This window comes from Rana temporaria, chromosome 8 (genome assembly GCF_905171775.1).
Source record: "Rana temporaria chromosome 8, aRanTem1.1, whole genome shotgun sequence".
NCBI lineage: Eukaryota > Metazoa > Chordata > Amphibia > Anura > Ranidae > Rana > Rana temporaria.
In genome coordinates this window covers 115,868,699-115,890,535 of record NC_053496.1, presented here as the reverse complement: position 1 = coordinate 115,890,535, position 21,837 = coordinate 115,868,699, and the positions used below count along the sequence as shown (strand labels likewise).

At 43.6% G+C, this 21,837-nt stretch overlaps 1 protein-coding gene across 2 annotated transcripts in view; it reads left to right on the top strand.

Annotated features, from left to right (window-relative positions):
* The window catches only part of WAPL (WAPL cohesin release factor), a 162,392-nt gene that overhangs the window by 41,817 nt on the left and 98,738 nt on the right, over positions 1-21,837 (top strand). Inside the window, exons 3-4 of one of the 2 annotated variants that reach the window (XM_040320515.1) lie at positions 11,972-13,096; positions 13,232-13,285. In XM_040320515.1, coding sequence (XP_040176449.1) covers positions 11,972-13,096; positions 13,232-13,285 — 1,179 coding nt within the window. The remainder of the gene's footprint in view (positions 1-11,971; positions 13,097-13,231; positions 13,286-21,837) is intronic. The other variant, XM_040320516.1, reaches the window with a different exon arrangement.

Genomic DNA, 21,837 nt, shown 5'->3' with positions numbered 1-21,837 from the left:
GGGTGCCCACACTAGGAATGAAGACGCCGGCCAGCGAGGGGGGGCGAGGAGCGGAGCCCCGGCCGGCGCGTTGCTGGAACCGTGGAGCAGGTAAGTGTCTTTTTATTAAAAGCCAGCAGCTACACTTTATGTAGCTGCTGACATCTAATAAACTTAAAGACAGGCTGGAACACCCCTTTAAAAAGAAACCATGATCTCCATAGTTTGTTGAATTTCTCAGTGTTTTCAGAGGCCATAGCCTCTGTCTCTTCCATTTTATATATGGAGTTTAGCAAGTAGCCATTCTGCCACCGTGGGTACATAAGTGATTTTCCAGTGTCCGGGGATAATTGCGTTTGCTGCATTTGGCATATGTTGCACTACTACTACAGATTTTTTGTAATTTGCTTAATGAGTAGTTGGAGATATGCAATAGGCAGCGTTCTGGCGTAAGGTGACGTAACAGTTGCGTTCTTTTGTGAGGTATATTTAGCAACCTAATATGCGATATCACAGTAGGGTGGTTGAATAACAAAGAATATATTAAACAATATATTAAAAGAGAGAGGGGGAGGTAGGGAGAAGGTGGGTATATGAAGAGGCTGAGAAAGGGGGTAGGAAGGTGATCCCGCTGTCCAAAAGTGAGGAAGTGGAATCGGAGTATGCATTTTGTTTAATAAAAAAATATTATTGTAAGGTATAGAACAGTTTACAATGAAAAACGGGTACATTTTCCTAATATGCCAACACAATAGGTGTACATCACAGCATGCAGCGGGGACCGCTTGTGGGATCAGAATAGGTACACTTAACATTTCTGGTTAGGGGCCAGTCAGGCCGGAGCCCAGCGTAACTCTCTGGATTAGGTGTGGAGCCACATTCAGAATTGAGTGCCTTTTATGAGGGTTTGACGTACCACATTGCAAAAAAAAACTAAATTTAGGAAACTGTAGAACAGTGGGAGAGTAGCGAGAAATGGAGATGGCATAGCGACATAAGGGGGAGGAGTGTAGTGCCACCTTTGCCAGCATTTTGTAGTTTACCTCTGCTGCTTTAGAGGATATGGAGGAGATGTGGGTTAGTTGAAGTATCGTACAGTGTTGTGTTTCTGAGAGTGGGCTTTGAAGATCTTGTTCCCGTGTAGCAAGGAATGTGGGCTGAGACACAGAAGTTGGGGTATTAGATGGGTTTTCTGGGTGGTTGGTCATCCATTTAAATAGTTTCTCCACTGGGGGTTAGATCCGACAGGGATCGCAGTGGTAGAGATTTGACACATTTTTTAAAGTTGATGGTATGTCCATGAATGAGATTTGTTGTGGTTGTTAAAAGTGTGGCTATAGGTAACATACCCTTAGCCATTGCCACTTGATGTAGTAGGATTGGGGACGTAGAGATCGTCGCTGAATCTGGAGTCGAGGTATCCTGGAGGGATATTGTCATGACCAGTTAGTTGCATTATCGGAAAATTGTGAAGCCATTTCTGTGTTTTTCCCTAGTGAGTCCCATATCGCCAAGAAGGACTTGGTAAGTGGTGAGGCAGATGGGGCCTATTTGCGGAATTTACTGGGTATCCAGGTCAGGGGGAATAGGTCTACCCCGCTCGAGTCCATTTCTAATTGTACCCATAGTGTTGGATTCCTTCTGGTAATTCCAATGATATCCTGTTCAATATAATTTCTAGAATGTAACTTTTAAAACCTGGCAGCGCTAGGGCCCCCCCCCCCTTTTTTTTTTTCTCGGTTTAATAAGCCATTTACTAGCAGTTTTGGAGAGCTTGTGATTCCATACATGCATACTAATGTCAATATTTTTCAAGAACCCTGGAGGTATCTTATAAGGCAGGGTTTGACAAATTTGCTTGGAATCTAGGAGCCAGCTAAAAAAGTCAAAAGCCAGAAACGCGAACGCAGACGCGAACGCATACATGAGTAGTGCCTGCATATGAAAGCGGTGTTCAAACCACACGTGAGGTATCGCCTCGATTGGTAGAGCGAGAGAAATAATTCTAGCCCTAGACCTCCTCTGTAACTCAAAACATGCAACCTGTAGAATTTTTTAAATGTCGCCTACGGAGATTCTCGCTAGCATGGATGGGCCTACATCAAGAAGTGATAACGTTGACATCGGATACTCCCAGTCCATCCTATCAAATGTTTTCTCAGCATCAGTAGATAAGAGTGGGCTGGGAGAACCTACGCACATAGGAGGTCAGGGACAAAGTTCTTGGAGAATTGTCTCGGGCCTCCCTGCCTGGGATGAACCCAGTTTGGTCCCGTGATATCCACTGGGGAACCAGGGGCATGAGCTGGAGCACGATCGCTTTAGCGTACAATTTGGCATCCAAGTTCAATAAGGAAATTGGGCAATAACTGTATAAGTTTTGTGGGTCTTCCCTTGGGCGCCAATGTCCTGGATGAGCTGTGACTGCAGATGCGTTCTTTTTCCTAGAACCCAGTTCTATGAGTTTGCCACGTATATGGGCCTTGTGAGCTTCCCAGAGGACATGTCTGTTGATAGATTTTCCTTAAAGGAGTTGTAAAGGAAAACTTTTTTTTTTGCTCAAATGACTGTTTACAGGGTATAGAGACATAATAGTTAACTGACTGATTCCTTTTAAAAACGATTAAAAATAGATAAACAATCATATAATGAAGTTTCAGTTTTTGCATGTTATGCTGCCTCTGTGCTGTATAGAGCCATAGAGAAGTGAGGGTTTGAAAACGAAACTAAAAGCTCCCGGTACTGTGGTCCAAAGGAAACAGACAACCAGGAAGTGCCCAGAACAGAGCAGAATTACAGCAACATCAGAGCAAAAACGAACAATGAGGACATGAAACCAGGACTGGCCTTAAAGTGGTTGTAAAGCTTTGTGTTTTTTCACCTTATTGCATCCTATACTTTAAGGCGAAAAAACATCTTGTACTCTCACCCCGCCCCTGTTTTGCTTACCTGAGCCCCGAACTTTCGTGGGCTCGTTCCCGGGTCGCTTTCCAAAACGGCTTGTCCGGCTAGATTGATAGCAGCGCAGCCATTGGCTCCCGCTACTGTCAATCAAATCAATGGCGCAGCGCGCCGGGGGCAGAGCCAAGTCATACACTTGGTGGCTATGGCCGCCAAGTGAATCACACGGGAGCACGCCCGCAAGGTAACCCCCTCGGGAGAACGCTTCCCAGAGGGGGTTAGCTCTTGTGGGGAGGAGCTGCAAGAGCCGCCGTGGGACCCCAGAAGAGGACGATCGGGGCCTCTCTGTGCAAAATTAACTGCACAGTGGAGATGAGCATTTGCTTGGAGTCTAGGAGCCAGAAAACGGGCCCCCGTCCCGCCAAGCTCGCGCGCAGACCGAACACCCCTGGACCCCTTTACACAGCACCCTGCACCTCTAGACCCCTTTACATTACACAGCACCCTGCACCTCTGGACCCTACAGTACAGACCCCTGGCTACAGTGCACAGACCCCCCCTAGCAATACAAACAACCCCATACAGTACGGACAACCCCATACAGTACAGACCCCCCCACAGTATAGTAGTAGTGGCTTTGCAGGGGGGTTTTGCATCTGAACCAGTCAGCACACTGGCACCCGGCACCATGACAGACCCTTCCCTTCAGACCACACATGAAGAGAACGAGGTAGTGGCTTTGCTGGGTTGGGGTAATACGAGCCGCACCTGAGCCAGTCGGCAGACCCGGGACCCGGCGCCACGATGATCCCATTCTCTCCGTGGTAGCGTGGACTCTTGGCTCTGATCAGTCTCGGCAGCCGCTGTCACAGCCTAACAGAGAGTGAAGCCGCCTCCCCCTCCTCCTGCATGCACAGCACTGTGTAGACATAACGGAGGAGGGGAGGCAGCTTCACTCTCTGCTTGGCTATGAAAGCCACTGCAGAGACTGATCAGAGCCACGGAGACGACAAAATGTGATGGTTGCGCCGGGTCCCGGGTGTGCCGACTGGCTCGGGTGCAGCTCGCAATACCCTCTGCAAAGCCACTACCTCGGGCTCAACAGGACGTGACCGCACCATGCTGCCGCTGCCTTAACCCGCGGCACTGTCTTTAGTCGCGGGAGGGGCGCCGCCGGCCTGACACCCCCCCAGTGGGTGTCACCCGGGGCGGCCCACCCCCCGCTCGCTCCAGTCCCCTAGGAAGCATAGGCCGCAAAGCCGTGGCCTCAATTAGCGGCCATCGCAGCACTACGAGATTGCGGGGGGGGGGGGGCGTCTGACGCGCACATGATACCCCCAGCTCTGCTGCCCCGGGCGACGGGTTGATCATTCTAGGCGCAACGGCGACCTGGCTCCCGGAATTTGTCGAACCCTGGCATATACAACACAAAAGTTTAAGAAAGTACAAAATGTATTAATATTATAATAAAATAAAATGACATAGTCAAAAAAACACTTGGGCCATTGATGAATGCTTAACATGTCATTAGTATAGATCTGCATTCACACTTTGTCATCATTATTCAATTCATTGCGTTTCTAACAATTTCATATGTTAATGCTCACCTAGTCTGAGAGACTCTCTCCAGAACCCCTTAGACTAGGTGAGCTTAAACATATGAAATTGTTCGAAATGCAATGAATTGAATAATGATGACAAAGTGTGAACGCAGATCTATACTAATGACATGTACTCTGTTTTGTATGATCAGATACAAAGATAGATGGATGCGGCTCCCTGACGACGCAAAATTGCGAAACATGTTGGTTTCCAGCATCAGTATCATCTAGTAATCGTGTAATCCGCATTCATCAATAGCCTAAGTGTTTTTATGACTGTCATTTTATTTTGTCATTTTATTTTATTATATTAATACATTTTGTACTTTCTTAAACTTTTGTGTTGTATATGCTCACCTGATAACAGACATATCTCCAAAAAGTCATATTCTATATTGAGTAAGCAACTGCCTGCTCAGTTTCCTTTCTCTTCTTTTAAATACTCTAAGGACTGGAGTACCTTGTCTGTTCTGGAAACTGCCCAATCACACCAATCCAATATCGGCGAAGAGGGTGTCAGAGTTGGCGGCTCTGTCCTGTAAAGAACCTTATTTGATCTTGCACCAAGAAAGAGAGCGGTTTTGTGACCAGTTTTCATCTGAATCAGGATATTATTCTACTTTTTTTCCAAATCCAGTCTCAAGAGATTGTCGTTTCGGTTGTGGAAGACTGATGTTTTGTTTATATTGCCAGAAGGTCCCAAGAAGGGGCAGGCAGCTTCTAAGTCAACTATTTCTCAATGGATTTGCCAGATGATTGTTCAAGCGTATGGTTTACAGTAGGGTTGTCCCGATACCATTTTTTTTAGGACTGAGTACAAGTACCGATACTGTTTTTATTGTACTTGCCGATACCGATTACCAATACTTTTTTCTAACGCCATGTGACAGTTTTCAAACCACAATACAGACTAATGATATCTTCTTGATATTTATGAAGAACTCTAACTCAAGACATAAAAGAATAAAACTGTTGGACACTTATAGGATTAGGTGGCACTGATATGCAGCACTGATAGGTGGCACTGATTAAGCATTACTGATGGGTGGCACTGATAAAAAGCACTGAGTGATGAGCACTGATAAGTGGCACGGATGAGGAGGCCCTAATATGCAGGACTGTTGGGCAGTGATAGTATTAGGTGGCACTGATTATGCATCACTGAGCACTGATAAATGGCACACACTGATAGCTGGGCACTGATGGGTGGCACGCACTGGGCACCGCGCAAAGGTGGCATGCACTGATGGCTGGGCACTGCTCAAAGGTGACATGCACTGATGGACATGGATAGGCGGCAAACTGAAAGCTGGCACTGATAGGTGGCACTGACTGATGGCTGGCAGTGGTGCTGGATGGGCACTGATGGATGGCACTGAGCATTTATTAATGGCTGGCAGTAGAGGACTGGGTCTAACAAGATGTCCGCTGCTGGCATACTGTGGCTGAGTGCAGGGTGTACCAAGATAGCATTGTCATTGCGCAGGCGCCATGTAGAGCTGACATTCGGCTCTACATTTTCGGCGGCTCTGAAAAGGTTTGTACTGCGCAGTACACTGGGGTCCTGCGCAGTACACGGGAGTCCTTATCCGCCGGCAAAACGGAGCGTCCCTTCATTTAACGAATGTGGCAGCTCCGGTCGCAGATGGGATAATGATGCGGCTGCGCCCCCTTACCTGCCTGTGGACCTGACTCCGCCCCTCTCCGCCCTCCAGTCGCTGACTCCGCCCGCCGGTCCAGGTATCGGCAAAGGTTGGAAAAGAGTACCGCTCCAAGCCCTGCGACCTATCCTGTGCTCCCGCCCTGTAGTACTGACAGGTGCAGACTCTGCGCTGATCCGTGAAAAAAGAAATGTTCCTGGACTGCCGCACTCTGATAGGCGATTTATTGAAACAAAATGAACAAAGGATAAAATCCAAAGCTGTATAACATCCAAAAGTTCATGCAACACTGCAATCAATGGTAGAAAGTGGACATAGGGGACAAAAAAGCTAACATGTTTTACATCATGGATAGATGCTTAGTCATAGCTGGGTTGTGTGAGGATCTGAAAGGATTTAAATAGAAAACTTTGAATGCACAGCATTAGAAAATTAGATACCTGATTGAAACTGACACAACCCATGGTCAGAACAGCATCTGCACAATCAAAAACAAAAACGCACGTATTGTGACATTCTAACCTAAAACACATTTTATGATATAAACTTTATAAGTGTATGTGAAAACGTACAAAGAAATGCAATAAATGAATAAATATATATAAATATACTGCAAAGGTAAAGTGCTATTAAATAAATATAAATGAAAACCGATATGAATGATATCGTGGTAATAAAATGTGGAGACTATGTGTGAATGTGAAGTTGTTCATAAATACGGTGCTGATCTGTGTTGGAAATAAAACATGACAACAATGAATTGTTGATATGCAAGTGCGCAAAAACTGCAATAAAGATATGAATATAAACGTGTATTTATATAGTTCTAAAAACACGGTCCAACATTAAGTGAAATTAAATGGAATTAAATTTAAATTTTAAATTAAGATCGGACCCATGTAGTGCAATAAATTAAATATTTATATATGTGCAGACAAATATGTTCAATGTTTGTATAATATAGTCATGCCCATGATGTAATATGGGCAAACCCCGACAAGCATGACGAGTATGCATGAAGAGAAATTATTTATAAACAAAAACATAATATAAGTTTCTAAAATTTGTATAAATGAATATACTTAAAGCGGTCCTCCACCCTAAAGTGGAGTCCCGCTGATCGGAACCCTCCCCCCCTCCGGTGTCACTTTTGACACCTTTCAGGGGGGAGGGGGGTGCAGACACCTGTCTAAAGACAGGTATTTGCACCCACTTCCGGCCACACGATACGGGCGAAAGACGGGCATTCCGTCACATCCCGTCTGTCGCCCGTTGTGTGCTGGGAACACTCGGCTCCCAGCACACAGCGTGTGAGCCAATCGGCGGGCGCAGCGCGACTCGCGCATGCGCCGTAGGGAACCGGGCAGTGAAGCCGCAGCGCTTCACTTCCTGGTTCCCTCAGCGTGGATGGCGGGGGGAGCAGCAGAGTGACGAGCGATCGCTCGTGCTCTGCTGCGATCGGCGCTGGACTCCAGGACAGGTAAGTGTCCTAATATTAAAAGTCAGCAGCTGCAGTATTTGTAGCTGCTGACTTTTAATATTTTGTTCCCGTGGCACATCCGCTTTAAGTTGTTATAATAATAATTACTACCAACAACACTTGTCATATAAACGAATCCATTGCATCTAAAAGAAATATAAAGAAAAATGTCATTAACATAAATCTATGGACAGCAAAGGAATATATGGAATAAAATGAAGTGTGATGTGGGTCGAGCCCTAAACACTGAATGTTAAAGGACGTATCTACGCGGTGTGAATTTTTATTTTATAACCAAAAAAAGGTCCGTTTTGATTTATTTCATCCCAAACAAAGGGAGTATATATAAACCAAATATACGTTCTGAAACTAATCCTGGAACAAGAAAATGTGTGTGCATTCAAAGAAAAGTATAATGCAAACAATATATAATCAATATATGAATGAGGATGGTGGAAATTACTAATAAAAATGCCCCTCAGGATTACATTTTGAGTGGGATGTATCACTTTTTTTTTAGTAATTTCCACCATCCTCATTCAAATATTGATTATATATTGTTTGCATTATACTTTTCTTTGAATGCACACAAATTTTCTTGTTCCAAGACTTATATTTGGTTTATATATACTCCCTTTGTTTGGGATGAAATAAATCAAAACAGACCTTTTTTTGGTTATAAAATACACATTTACACCACGTAGATAACCTCCTTTAATATTTAACATTCAGTGTTTAGGGCTCGACCCACATCACACTTGTCATTTTATTCCATATATTCCTTTGCTGTCCATAGATTTATGTTAATGACATTTTTCTTTATATTTCTTTTAGATGCAATGTATTAGTTTATATGACAAGTGTTGTTGGTAGTAATTATAACAACTTTAGTGTATTAATTTATACAAATTTTAGCAACTTATTATATTATGTTTTTGTTTATAAATAATTTCTCTTCATGCATACTCGTCATGCTTGTCGGGGTTTGCCCATATTACATCATGGGCATGACTATATTATACAAACATTGAACATATTTGTCTGCACATAAATTAAACAAATATTTAATTTAATTCATTGCACTACATGGGTCTGATCTTAATTTTAAATTGTATTTAATTTAATCTAATTCCATTTAATTTCACTTAATGTTGGACCGTGTTTTTATAACTATATAAATAAACGTTTATATTCATATTTATTGCCGCTTTTGCGAACTTGCATATCAACAATTCATTATGTTTTATTTCCAACACAGATCAGTACCGTATTTATGAACAACTCCACATTCACACATAATCTCCACATTTTATTACCACAATATCATTCATATCGGTTTTCATTTATATTTAATAGCACTTTACCTTTGCAGTATATATATATATATATATATATATATATATATATATATATATATATATATATATATATATATATATATATATTCATTTATTGCATTTCTTTGTTTGTTTTCACATACAATTATAAAGTCTATATCATAAAATGTGTTTTAGGTTAGAATGTCACATACACATGTGTGTTTTTGATTGTGCAGATGCTGTTCTGACCAGGGCTGTGGAGTCGGAGTCGGGGGAAATTTTGGGTACCTGGAGTCGGAGTCAGCAAACAATGCACCGACTCCGACTCCTACTAAATTTAGATTGGAATAAAAAAAAAAAAAAAACAAGTTTAAATGTCCCAATTCACAAAAAGTTATAATTAATGACTTCTCTACTGTAAGAATAAAGACCAATGCATGCAGTGCCTCACGTAACCGCAAAACGAACACGTTAGGTGACCGTGAAGAAGCATGCTTTTCATGTGCTTCACTATATGGCACGCAACGCACAATTAGGAGCTGCAATACTTATACTTTCCATAATGTTGTGTTCTGCTTTTACAGGGAACGCATGTTAGAGAACCAGTAAGTGTCCAAATAAAAAAATTCCAACAGGAGTTTTATAAAGCACTAAAAGAAGTTGAAAAGTATGATCGCTCATCAAAACTTACTGTTGAAGAAGCCATCCTTGTTTATCCAGAGATCGTTAGTGATGTGGCCAGAATAGTCACGGCAATGCCACCCACCCAAGTCAGTGTCGAAAGATTATTTTCAGCCCTAAAAATAATAAAGTCTGACTTAAAGCGGTTCTCCACCCTAAAGTGAAGTCCCGCTGATCGGAACCCTCCCCCCCTCCGGTGTCACATTTGACACCTTTCAGGGGGGAGGGAGGTGCAGATACCTGTCTAAAGACAGGTATTTGCACCCACTTCCGGCCACACGCTACGGGCAAAAGACGGGTTTTTCTGACTTCCCGTCTGTCGCCCGTTGTGTGCTGGGAACACTCGGCTCCCAGCACACAGCGTGTGAGCCAATCGGTGGGCGCAGCGCGACTCGCGCATGCGCCGTAGGGAACCGGGCAGTGAAGCCGCAGTGCTTCACTTCCTGGTTCCCTCAGCGTGGATGGCGGGGGGAGCAGCAGAGAGACGAGCGATCGCTCGTCCTCTGCTGCGATCGGCGCTGGACTCCAGGACAGGTAAGTGTCCTAATATTAAAAGTCAGCAGCTGCAGTATTTGTAGCTGCTGGCTTTTAATATTTTTTTCCCATGGCACATCCGCTTTAAGAGCCTCTATGAAAGAGGATCTGGCAGAGGCAATTCTCTTCCTTAGAACTCTACATTGAATTGATTTGCATTTGCTAAGCCTATAACTACATTTCAAGATTAGTATAAACCATTTCTAGGTTTTACAGATAACCCTAACCCTACAGATAAGCTTTGTTTTTGTTCTAAAACAACCAAATAATGTGGTTTGTATTTTTGAACTGGTAAAGATCCTGTTCCTGGTGTTTATGCCTGCTGCTACTATCCAGCCACTTGATTGTTTTCATTGTGTTTGTCTTTTGCTTAAACTGTGCAATACAGTAGACTGTTGGCTTCCCAGCCAGTAGTCCTGTGGTAGGTTACGTTTCTTTCCCTCAAGGAATGTATAAAATACATTCGCATATTAATACAGAGGAGTCGGAGTCGGAAGTACATAAAACTGAGGAGTCGGAACATTTATCTACCGACTCCACAGCCCTGGTTCTGACCATGGGTTGTGTCAGTTTCAATCAGGTATCTAATTTTCTAATGCTGTGCAGACCAGCTTTAATTGGTTTGGATGCATTCAATATTTTCTATTTAAATCCTTTCAGATCCTCACACAACCCAGCTATGACTAAGCATCTATCCATGATGTGAAACATGTTAGCTTTTTTGTCCCCTATGTTCACTTTCTACCATTGATTGCAGTGTTGCATGAATTTTTGGATGTTATACAGCTTTGGATTTTATCCTTTGTTTATTTTGTTTCAATAGATCGCCTATCAGAGTGCGGCAGTCCAGGAACATTTCTTTTTTCCACGTATCGGCAAAGGTATCGGCAACATTTGCGCGACTACAAGTACTTGCGCAAATGCTCGGTGTCGGTACCAAAACTAGTATCGGTATCGGTACAACCCTAGATTAAACGGCCAAGTTTCATCTTTCCCAGTAAAGGCACACTCTCTAACGGAAGAATGCTTCAAGGGGTATGAATACTATATCAAGGCACTGTAATTTGTTTAGGGGTCGGTACAGTTCTGCTTGGTGAGGTGACTTTCCCAATGGGTGGCTTTGGGGGATGCATGCATGCTGGTTCCCCTGAATGGTTCACTGATCCGACACATGCACAGTAGCTGCAAGGTTACAGAATCTCATGAGCTGCACATTTTCATGCTACTCCGATAGTGGATATGCTGGTAGGGGCCTGTCGAGCCCTGCCTTGTGTCCTTTTTGCAGTAATTAGTCACCGCTATATCAGCAATGTAATATCTGCTTACAAACTGAATTTATGGCTATTTATCCCTTCTGCTGCCACAGAAATATGTCCCATGGGCAACAGTGGGGGTACACATTCCCAGTTAAAGCAGTCGGGTGTGTGTATATCTGAGAAGCCAACAGTTGACACTCAAGTGGAAGTGATTGGACACTGTACAGCTACCCAACTGCTTCTACAGAGCTACAAACTTGCACTAGATAATATATTAATATTGTGTGATGTACTAATTTGGGCCTACTTTTTGTTTTTTTTCCCCAGGCTCTTTGCTTTCAGAAAGTATCTAATGCTTGGGGGTTTTAACTAAACTAATCTTCAGGCCTAAAATAGTTTTTAAATGTCTGCAAAAAAAGCATAAATGTCTGACAGTGGACATGTTGAGCAGTATATTTAAATGAGAATTTCAGCTTAACGTTTTTTACGTCTGCTTTTAGGAAGAAAAAAAATATATTTCCGTTTTTTTCTTATCGGTTTGTGTTTTCCCTTATTTTAGGTAATCTGCATAGTTTTACAGAAGACAAAAATAGTTATTTTCCAAAAAAGACTGAAAATGACAGCAAAAAATCTTCAAGCACGTTACCTTCAGGCTTGTCTACAAATTCCTACAACAGCAGCAAGCTACCTATGGAGCCACTCATCTCTAGTAGCAGCAAGCTACCTATGGAGCCACTCATCTCTAGTTTTGCCACAGAGACACATGATTGGGATTCTGATTATCTAAGGGGGTCAGACTCTCTAGAACAAAATGAGCAGAACCAAAGCTCTCAGAATCTGTTGCTGTATGATTGGGATGAACTGACCCAAGAAAATTCGTTTGTTCCCAACCTTCTTTCCGATGAGGATGAAGGTAGTCATTTTGAACCCAAAGCTGAAGATGACAGTCAGCTTGCTAAAGAACAAATGTATGATCCCGAAGAGCAAACTAGTGAGGATGTGCTGCAAGGTGTCAAACTTGGTAATTGTAGGACATATTGTAGAGCTACCAAGGCAAAATCTTCACAAGGTTCCTCCAATTTTGACAGACTTTTAGATGGCTCAAGCTATTCAATGGCCAAATCTAACAATGCCACAGAAAGAGCAAGCACTGTGAATAGAAGCAGTGGGCCCAAAACCACTGGACGGACTAGAGATTATACAGTTCTGCATCCATCTTGTCTCTCCGTATGTAATGTTACCATCCAGGATAGCATGGAAAGGGGTATAGATGAGTTAACTGCAAGTCCTTCAACAGATTTAGGAGAAGCAGGGCGGCTTAGAAAGAAAGCCGATCTTGCAACAGCAAAAACATCCACACGATTTCGTCCTGGCAATACCAAGTCCAAAAAAGATGCCAAACTGGAGTTCTTTGGTTTTGATGACCAAGAAGATGGCTGCAGTGAGGAAGGAGGTTCTAAGCCATTTGGGCAGTCAAGCTATAGAATTAAATATTTTGGCTTTGATGACTTGAGTGAAAGTAGTGATGATGATGATGATGAGGATGAAGATGATTATGATGGTTGGCATCAAAAAGAAAGGAAGTCGAAGAAGAAAGCAATGAGTGCAGATGTCTCATTTATGTCTGATATGCCAAGCTCGGGAGTCGATAAACATGTGCAGAATATTGCTTCAAATAATATTGGTAAGAAATTGCTTTAATTTTGTGGCTTGATTTTATTTTTTGGGTGGGGATATGCTCAAATTGTAAAATCTGGTGAAGTTTTTTTATTGAATATATATTGAAAGCAAAATGCAAATTTTACACCACATTTTACAGACAAAAAGCCCACCATTCAAACAAGCAGCAGTTCAGACCCAAGCAAAAACGAAGGTAAGTGATTCATTGGTTATTACTGCATAAGCCTTTACTAGGTGGTGGGCTCACACTTTACTTGTGTTTTCTGGATCTTCCTTCCTGTGTGTACTGTCTGCAGTTAATATAATCCATAGCCCTTTGGAGGTCTATCTAGTTTTATCAAGTTAAAGCGGAGTTCCACCCAAAAGTGGAACTTCTGCTTAAACCACTCCTCGCCCCCTTACATGCCACATTAGACATGTCTTTTTTTTGGGGGGGGGGGAGTGGTGGCTACAGTAGGAGTGGGACTTCCTGTCCCACTTCCTCCTTCCACCCAGGGACCGCTTAGGCCAGGGGTGTAAAACTGGCGGCCCTCCAGCTATTCCGAAACTACAAGTCCCATCATGCCTCTGCATGTGAGAGTCATGCTTGTAACTGTTAGCCTTGCAATGCCTCATGGGACTTGTAGTTTTGCAACAGCTGGAGGGCCGCCAGTTTGACACCCCCGGCTTAGGCGATACGTCATATTGCCTTTTGGCGGCCCCTCCCTGTAGGCGATCCCCAGGGACACGTGACACGTCCCAGGCGATCACCTGTCCACTCAGGTAGCACAGGTCCGCTCGCACATGCGCAGTGTGTGTCCGGCCGTAAAGCCGAAAGCTTTCACTGCAGGGTGCCCCCAGTTAGAATAGAGGCACCGTCTGAGAGGGGGGGAGAGGAGCGGAGCTCCGGGCAGCGTGTTGCTGGACAGTGGAGCAGGTAAGTGTATATTTATTAAAAGCCAGCAGCTATGCTTTTTGTAGCTGCTAACTTTTAATAAACATAAAAAAAGGCTGGAACTCCGCTTTAAGTCATACAACCTAGTCTAAATGTATAGTACAGTACAATGGGTTTGTATTCCTAGACCATGAGTTACATGCAGACTACCTTTTGGTGATTGGACACTGGCAAAATAGTTGCTTAGTGTGCACTAATAAACCCCTACCCACTTCATAACACTCTAGTTTTCTGCTGATGTATTTAGGTGATGTCCAGTGAGAACAGGTCCAAGTATCTGGTCTACAGGGTCGCGAGTAAACCCAATGGGTGCTTTCATACTCCCTTAGTGGGAAAATTAAGCTCCCATAGCATTTACTTTCTCCATATTAGAAATTGTGTCTCAATGCTTCTCTGTGTGTTTTTAATTCTTCCCCTCCTTGTGTTGGCAGAATGAGATCTTGGTAAAGACAGGGGTTGGTCCCTGGAACTCGAGCATCAATGTGGAGTGCCCTGGGTTGGACCGCCATTGTCTCGGATCCTAACTTGCTTGGGATGGGAGAAGCAGCCATTTTAGGACGCTGCTTCCTCAGAGATGCACATGCCCTGACAAAGTTCAGGGCAGATATTCTCAAAAATTGTCTGGAAATCAGTGAATGATGGAATAGGCTTCCGGCTACACCTGGGGTGTGTGGACACAAGGGGGACCTTCCTTCTACACTCCCCCTACTTCTCTATTGGGCTGCAGTGAGTACCATGTATAGCACAAGTGAAGGGGTCAGGGACCATAAAGGGATTCCCAGACACGCTGGTTACACAGGGGGTTGTATTGTCTCTCCTGGAATCTCAGCAGTAGATATTTGGAAAAGTTATTCATTCATCTGCTCTGGACTGTGGTGACAACAGATGCCAGTCTTGTGGGTTGGAAAAGAGTCTGCAATTCCCTGGCTGTCTTGGTTCCCACAGGAATCGAAACTTCCCATTTAACATTCTGATTCTGAAAGCCATCCCATTTATATCTACAACGTTGGACCTCTTCTTTTTTTTTTTTTTTTAAAGAGGTCAACCAGTCAAGACACCGTTGGTCAGTGCCACAGGGATGGGCTAAATAAACCATGAAGAGAGCACCAGAAATCAAACTGCCCTAAAATAAAAAAGTCTAATGCTCTCCTGGGTGTAAACTCCCATTCCAGCTTCCTCATCCATCTACATAATAGTGGATCAATGGAAGGTGGACTTCCTAAATATTCAATACTTAGATCCAGGGGATTTATCTCTGCATTCAGAGATTTTTCAAAAGTGTGGAGAACGGGATGTGTGGTGATCTTGGCCTCCAGGTTCAACAAGCTGAATAAAATGGTAGCCGAGATCAGGGATCCTCTAGCATTCACATTAGATGATTAGAGATTCCTTGGACTCAATTCAAACTTGTTAATGCCTTTCCAAAGATCCTTCTTTTGTTGCCAAACAAAATAGAGGTAAGGGTTCTGGTGATTCTGTTCACACTAAATTGACCTGAAAGGATGTGGTACACATACTTTTAACTTCTGGTAGATTTGCTTTGACCTCATCCAAACAGACCAGACATCCTGGCCCAAGGCACCCTATTCCATCTTGTTTATCCGTCGCTTGCTTTAAGGGCATTACTGTTATGCCAAATCCTAAAGGGCAAGGCCCTCTAGCTATTAGAATTACACATCCCATGAGGCATTGTGTAACTGGCATTTATAGTCATGATAGTTCCTGAACAATTGGAGGGCCATATTTGGAGACCCCTGCTAAAGGGGGTATTTCTAACTCTTGTACCTCTTATACCCACCTTGCTCAGAACAAGAAAGTTAACTTCTGCAAGGATTTATCGTTGAACCGGAAAGGTTTATTTTGCCTGGTACAATGACAGGAAGTTGAGTCCCTGCGAATCCTCTTGCCATATATATTTTTTTTTTGCTTTTCTTCAGTCTGGTCCTGACCATGTGATCTTGAGTGACCTGAAAGGATAGGTTTGTCTTATCCATTGTATTCCAGAAAACCTCTTGCCTCATAATCCCTTAACAAGACTTTAGGGAGTTGTTCATATGAATCCCCACAGCTTGACCACCTGTGTTACCTTGGGATCTCAATATGGTGCTCGCTATACTTCAGAGATTTCCCTTTTTAACCAATTTAGAGATATTTCTTTGGATTAACTTATGCTAGGTACACGCGTAAAGTTATTTCTCTTTCGCTCATTGACTGACACAGCCCCTTTAATCTTGACCTTAGGGAACAAGGAGTTCGGCTGCAGCATTGGAGGGCGCTCACATCCTGCGGTGGGCAGAGCGGCGCGTGCCAGCTCTATCGGCCGTATACATTCTGGGCGTAGAAAACTGGCAAGCGCACTACCTAAGTCATCAGATGCTGGACCAAGGGGAATGGTCGCTACATCCGGATGTATTTAGACTCCTTTGTCTAAGATGGGGCATGCCAGTTGTGGATCTCCTGGCTTCTCGACTTAATCAGAAAGGTACTGAGGTTTGTGGCCAGGTCCAAAGATCCCTTGGCGGACGGGGAAGACGCGTTAGTGGCTCCATGGTGGCATTATCGACTTATATATGCCTCCCCCCCCCCCCCCCCGCTTAAACTTCTACCTCGTCTGCTTCGCAGAGTGGAGACCGAGGGGATTCCAGTGATTCTAATTGCCCCAGATTGGCCTTGGCATCCCAGGTACGCAGACATAGTACGAATGGTGGGACCGATGTTCCTTGGCGACTGCCGATACGAGAGGACCTTATGTCGCAAGCTCCTATACTTCATCCTGCTTTTCAGTCTCTGGCTTTAATGGCATGGCTGTTGAAAATCAGGTGCTAAGGGAATTCAGTAATCTCCACTATGCTGAGGGCGTGGAAGTCATCTTCTCAGAAGATTTATCATCGCATGTGGAAGACCTACATTTCTGTGTGAGGAGATGGGGTAGCGTCTGCGTACATATTCGGTTTCCAGGATCCTGCTGTTTTTGCAGCGAGGAGTGGATAAGAAACTTGCCATAAGCATCACCTTGGCTGTCTTTTTTTTTTCTTTTTTTTTTCAGCGGCCTTTGGCGACTCATTCTATGGTGAGTACATTTGTGCGGGGGGGTTCGACATGTGGCCCCTCCGGTTCGACCACCGCTGCCTCTGTGGGATTTGAATCTGGTGCTCTCAGTACTTCAGAAACCACCATCTGAAAACTATGGGAGATCCCCCCCTATTGACACTCTCTCAAAAAGTAGCCTTTCTGGTGGCTATTGCATCTGCCAGGAGAGTTTCTGAGTTGGCGGCCTTGGCTTGCAAGTCTCCCTACTTGATCTTCCACAAGGATAAGGAGGTGCTACGCCCGCAACCTTCGTTTCTTCCTAAGGTTGTTTTGGATTTTCATCGAAATGAGGACATCGTGCTTCCATCCTTGTGTCCTCGGCCGTCGCATCCCAAAGAGGTTGCTTTGCATTGGTCCGGGCTCTGTGGGTGTACCTGTCTGCAACAGCTCTGTGTCGGAGGTCGGATTCCCTGTTTGTATCGGTGGCTGGTCCGAAGAAAGGCCTGGCGGTCTCGTCGGCCACCATTTCTCGGTGGATTAGACAGAATGTGATTCAGGCTTATGCCTTTAAAGGAGCGGGCACCTCCCTTTCCTTTCCTGTCATGGCACATTCAACCAGGGCAATTGGTGCCTCCTGGGCTTTCTGACATCAATCGTCCGTTTCCCAGGCGGCGACCTGGTCGTCCGTTCACACTTTCACAAAATTTTACAAGGATGATGTGAGCGCATCTGCGAATGCTGGCTTCGGCCACAAGGTTTTGTAGACGGCTGTTTAAGGTTGCAACTCCTCCGTTGAGGAGCTAGGCAAAGGAGTCGAAATGCATCCGGATGTAGCGACCATTCCACTTGGTCCAGCATCTGACGACTTGGGTAGTCCGCTTGCCAGTTTTCTACGCCTGGAATGTACACGGCCGATAATGCCGACACGCACTGCTCTGCCCATCGCATGATGTAAGTGACCTCCAATGCTGCATCCGAACTCCTTGTTCCCTAAGGTCAAGATTAAAGGGGCTGTGTCCGTCAATGAACTTCAGAGAAAAGGATTTTACGGTGAGTACAAAAATCCTATTTTACTTTTGTTCAACCCAGTGGGCTAAACTGGGAAAAAAAGATATATCGCTGAACTAACACTGGTAATGTTAGTGCAGCAAATCTTCCATGCTGTGCTTTTGTATTCTGTGATCTGACAGGGGGACCCCTCTCCTCCCTCCCACCCCACACTGATCAGCATTTGCAGTCTTTGGCTGCCCTTTGACAAAAGCCAGTCGTTAGATTGGCTTATGCTGGATAGCTGTACACACTGACCAAATGTCGGACAGTTTCCAATATTCTGTCCATGCACACCCTGCCTTCATGGTAGCTATTATGATGTGTTTTCTAAGTTAGCAGTTTTTTACTCTGAAGAACCCTTTCTTGTTTTGCACAAGGTCAAAGTGGTTTTGAGATAAAAATTGTCTTTCCTACCTAAGGTGGTTTCTTTCGTTCTTAATAAGGACATTTGTTTTTCCTTCCCTTATGTCCCGCACCAACACCTGACAAGGAAATTGTCTGTCAGGGCCTACTTGGCAGGCACAGGCTTTTTTCGAAAGATTGAATCTTTGTCCTGCCTGTGACCTTGCATCCTACTCCACCATTGCTAGGTGGATCTTCTCTATAGGACCTGTACCTTTTAGGGACAGAGTTTCTCCTTTCACTGTCAGGGCTTATTCCACCAGGCTGTTGCTTCCTTAGGCTTTTCAGCATCAGGCTTTCTTGATTTGTAAGAGTCGGTTCACACTACCGCGACCTGACAAAATGACATGGAAGTGAATGAGAGCCATCTTAATGCACACTACTGAAGTCGCTCCGACTTGTACCCATTGATTTCAATGGAAATCGCCTCCAAGTCGGATCCCCTGTCTTAACTGAAGCAACTTTCCAGGAAGTGAAAATAGTTTTCTAAGGCAAACCCTCCCTCCCACAGAGCAGATTATTATGTCATTGGCCACTGGCAAAGTCGCCTGTCCTGGAGGCGACTTGAAGTCGCGTTGTAAGTTGCTCCAAGTAGCGATGAAGTCGCGCTAAAGTTATCTCCAAGTTACCTTGGAAAGTTGCGCTGGAAGATGTGTTGCCCCAGTGTGAACCGGCACCAAGTCTACCACCCGATGCTCTGTTTACACATTCTCCCAGGTGTATGTTTTATACATTCATCTGAGGCTAATGCAAGATTCAGCCACAACGTTTAAAGTGCTTCAGGTTGTCATTTGGATGATTTTTATATATATATGTATTTCTTGTGGGCTTGTTGGCAGTTCTGTTTGATATGTTACCCACCCATCTGATTATTGCCTGAGTATGTCCCATAGTCTGTGAATGCAAGTCCTGTACAATGTGATTAATATAATAGGAATTTTGACTTGCCTGTAGATTCCTTATTTTGTAGTACAGTGCAGGACACAGGCTTCTCCCCTCCTGTGTCTATTCACTCCTTATTGCTTGCTAAAAAACAACTGTAGTGTCTCACCTAGTGGGTGGAGTTATATTGTGTGCTCTAGTTGGGGCCCTAGCAAGAATTTTGCCAGTGTCCAATCACTTGAATGTAGTCTGCATATAACCCATGGTCTAATACGAGTCTTGTGCAGTGCGACAAGATAAAGAATTTACAGGTAAGTCGAAATTCCTTTTTTATGCATCATTCAATTTTCAATTTAGTTAATAGTCTTTTTATGCCTATAGTTTAAAGGCATTTTTCATGCACCTAGTAATTTTAGTCATTTGCATCAAATGGTAACCTAGTGGGCATATAAGGTTCTGTTGTATTTTATCCATGGCCTCAGGGAGGCATTATACACGGCTAAATAAGCAGAAAAAAAAATTGACATACTTCATTTGACACTAATGAAGTGGGAATGATTTTTAGGATTCAGTTGAATGCGCTCTCCCCAGCACACTTGGTGATGACATTAAAATATTTTGTATAAGTTGTTTTGTCTGCCTTTTCCATTGTTGGTACTGTAAAAAATAATAAAAAATAAAATATGCTGAAATTGCAAAATAATACATTTAAATCTTATTCTAATTGTAAAGACGATGGGTGTTCAAGTATTGACTTAAAGTGGTTCTAAAGGCAGAAGGTTTATTATCTTAAGGCATTCTATGCATTAAGATAAAAAAACCTTCTGTGCGCAGCAGCCCTGATGTGTGTTCCTGGAGAGAAGTGGCTTCTCTGCTCCCCTTCTTGACACCAGGCCATCCTCCAAAATACTTCTCACTGTGTGTGCATACGTACTCACACCGGCCTGCTGCCATTCCTGAGCAAGCCCTGCACTGGTGATGCCCCGATTCCACAGCCGAATCCACTGTAGGAGATGGTCCTGGCACTTGCTGGACTTTACGCGGCCAGAAAGCTGCCTTCACAAATGCAGTGGAAATGTTTTTATGGGGTTAAGTTCATTTTCATGGCAAAGAGTGACTTCACAATTCATTGCAATTCAACTGATCACTCTTCATAACCTTCTGGAGTAGATGCAAATCCTAAAAACTGAGGCGACAGACTGAAAATGTTATATTTTTTTTCTTCTCAAACCTTTCGGCCACGGCTGTACACTGAAGTGAACCCATTTCAAACAGCCACAGTTTTTACAGCGAAAGTCAAGTTACAGGGTGACCCGTGCCTAAATACAACACTGGACTTTATATAAATTCCAGGCTATGCCTGTCGGTGAGCATACCCTGAAGTGGTCTTCAGGGTCTGGGTTCCATAGCAATGCGGAATGTCCTCAAGCTTTGCCAGACACCTGAAGGTATGAGTCTGAGTACTTTGCTTGTTTCCTGTACTGTATGATTTAATATAAAGAAAAAGGTTTTCTGGAGTTCCACTTTATAAATATTCTATTGCAGGGGGTGGTCCCTCATTTGTTTGCTGTATTATTTTCCTCCATTAAAAACATAAATGGACTTTCTTGGCTTGGAAAACTAATAAAAGAACACGGTCGAGACAAATTTTAAGTTCAATCTAAAGGTCAACTCACTAGTGATCTTTGAGTTAAGGTGGCCATACATCGAAAAAGATATGAGGAACCTGTGCCAACTGGGCACAAAAATGAACACCAATGAGCTGCAGTCACTAAAAGACAAAAGTGTACAAAATACTGTGACAAAAAACTCATTGACTGTGCTGAAATTACCCCCTCGTTTCAAGTAATATTATTCAAATCATCATGATCACATACTATATATCATGTAATCCAGTGTGATATCAATTGAAGAATAAATAATTAATATAAATGTCCACCAGTGTATAGCGATATCAGAGCAAGCTAGTGCAGTCCTAGACTCAAACATGCAAAAGTGTCTGTCACACAATCTCACATGGCCTCTCCCTGGGAAATCCAGTACTCAGCAGAACTAAATCAAATTTATCACAATTAATGGAATACAGTGGGGCAAAAAAGTATTTAGTCAACCACCAATTGTGCAAGTTCTCCCACTTAAAAAGATGAAAGGCCTGCAATTATCATAGGTATACCTAAACTATGAGAGACAAAATGTGGAAACAAATCCAGACAATCACATTGTCTGATTTGGAAAGAATGTATTTGCAAATTATGGTGGAAAATAAGTATTTGGTCAGCATCAAAAGTTCATCTCAATACTTTGTTATATATCCAGATGACAGAGGTCAAACGTTTTCTGTAAGTCTTCACAAGGTTGTCACACTGTTGCTGGCCCATTCCTCCATGCAGATCTTCTCTAGAGCAGTGATGTTTTGGGGCTGTTGCTGGGCAACACAGACTTTCAAC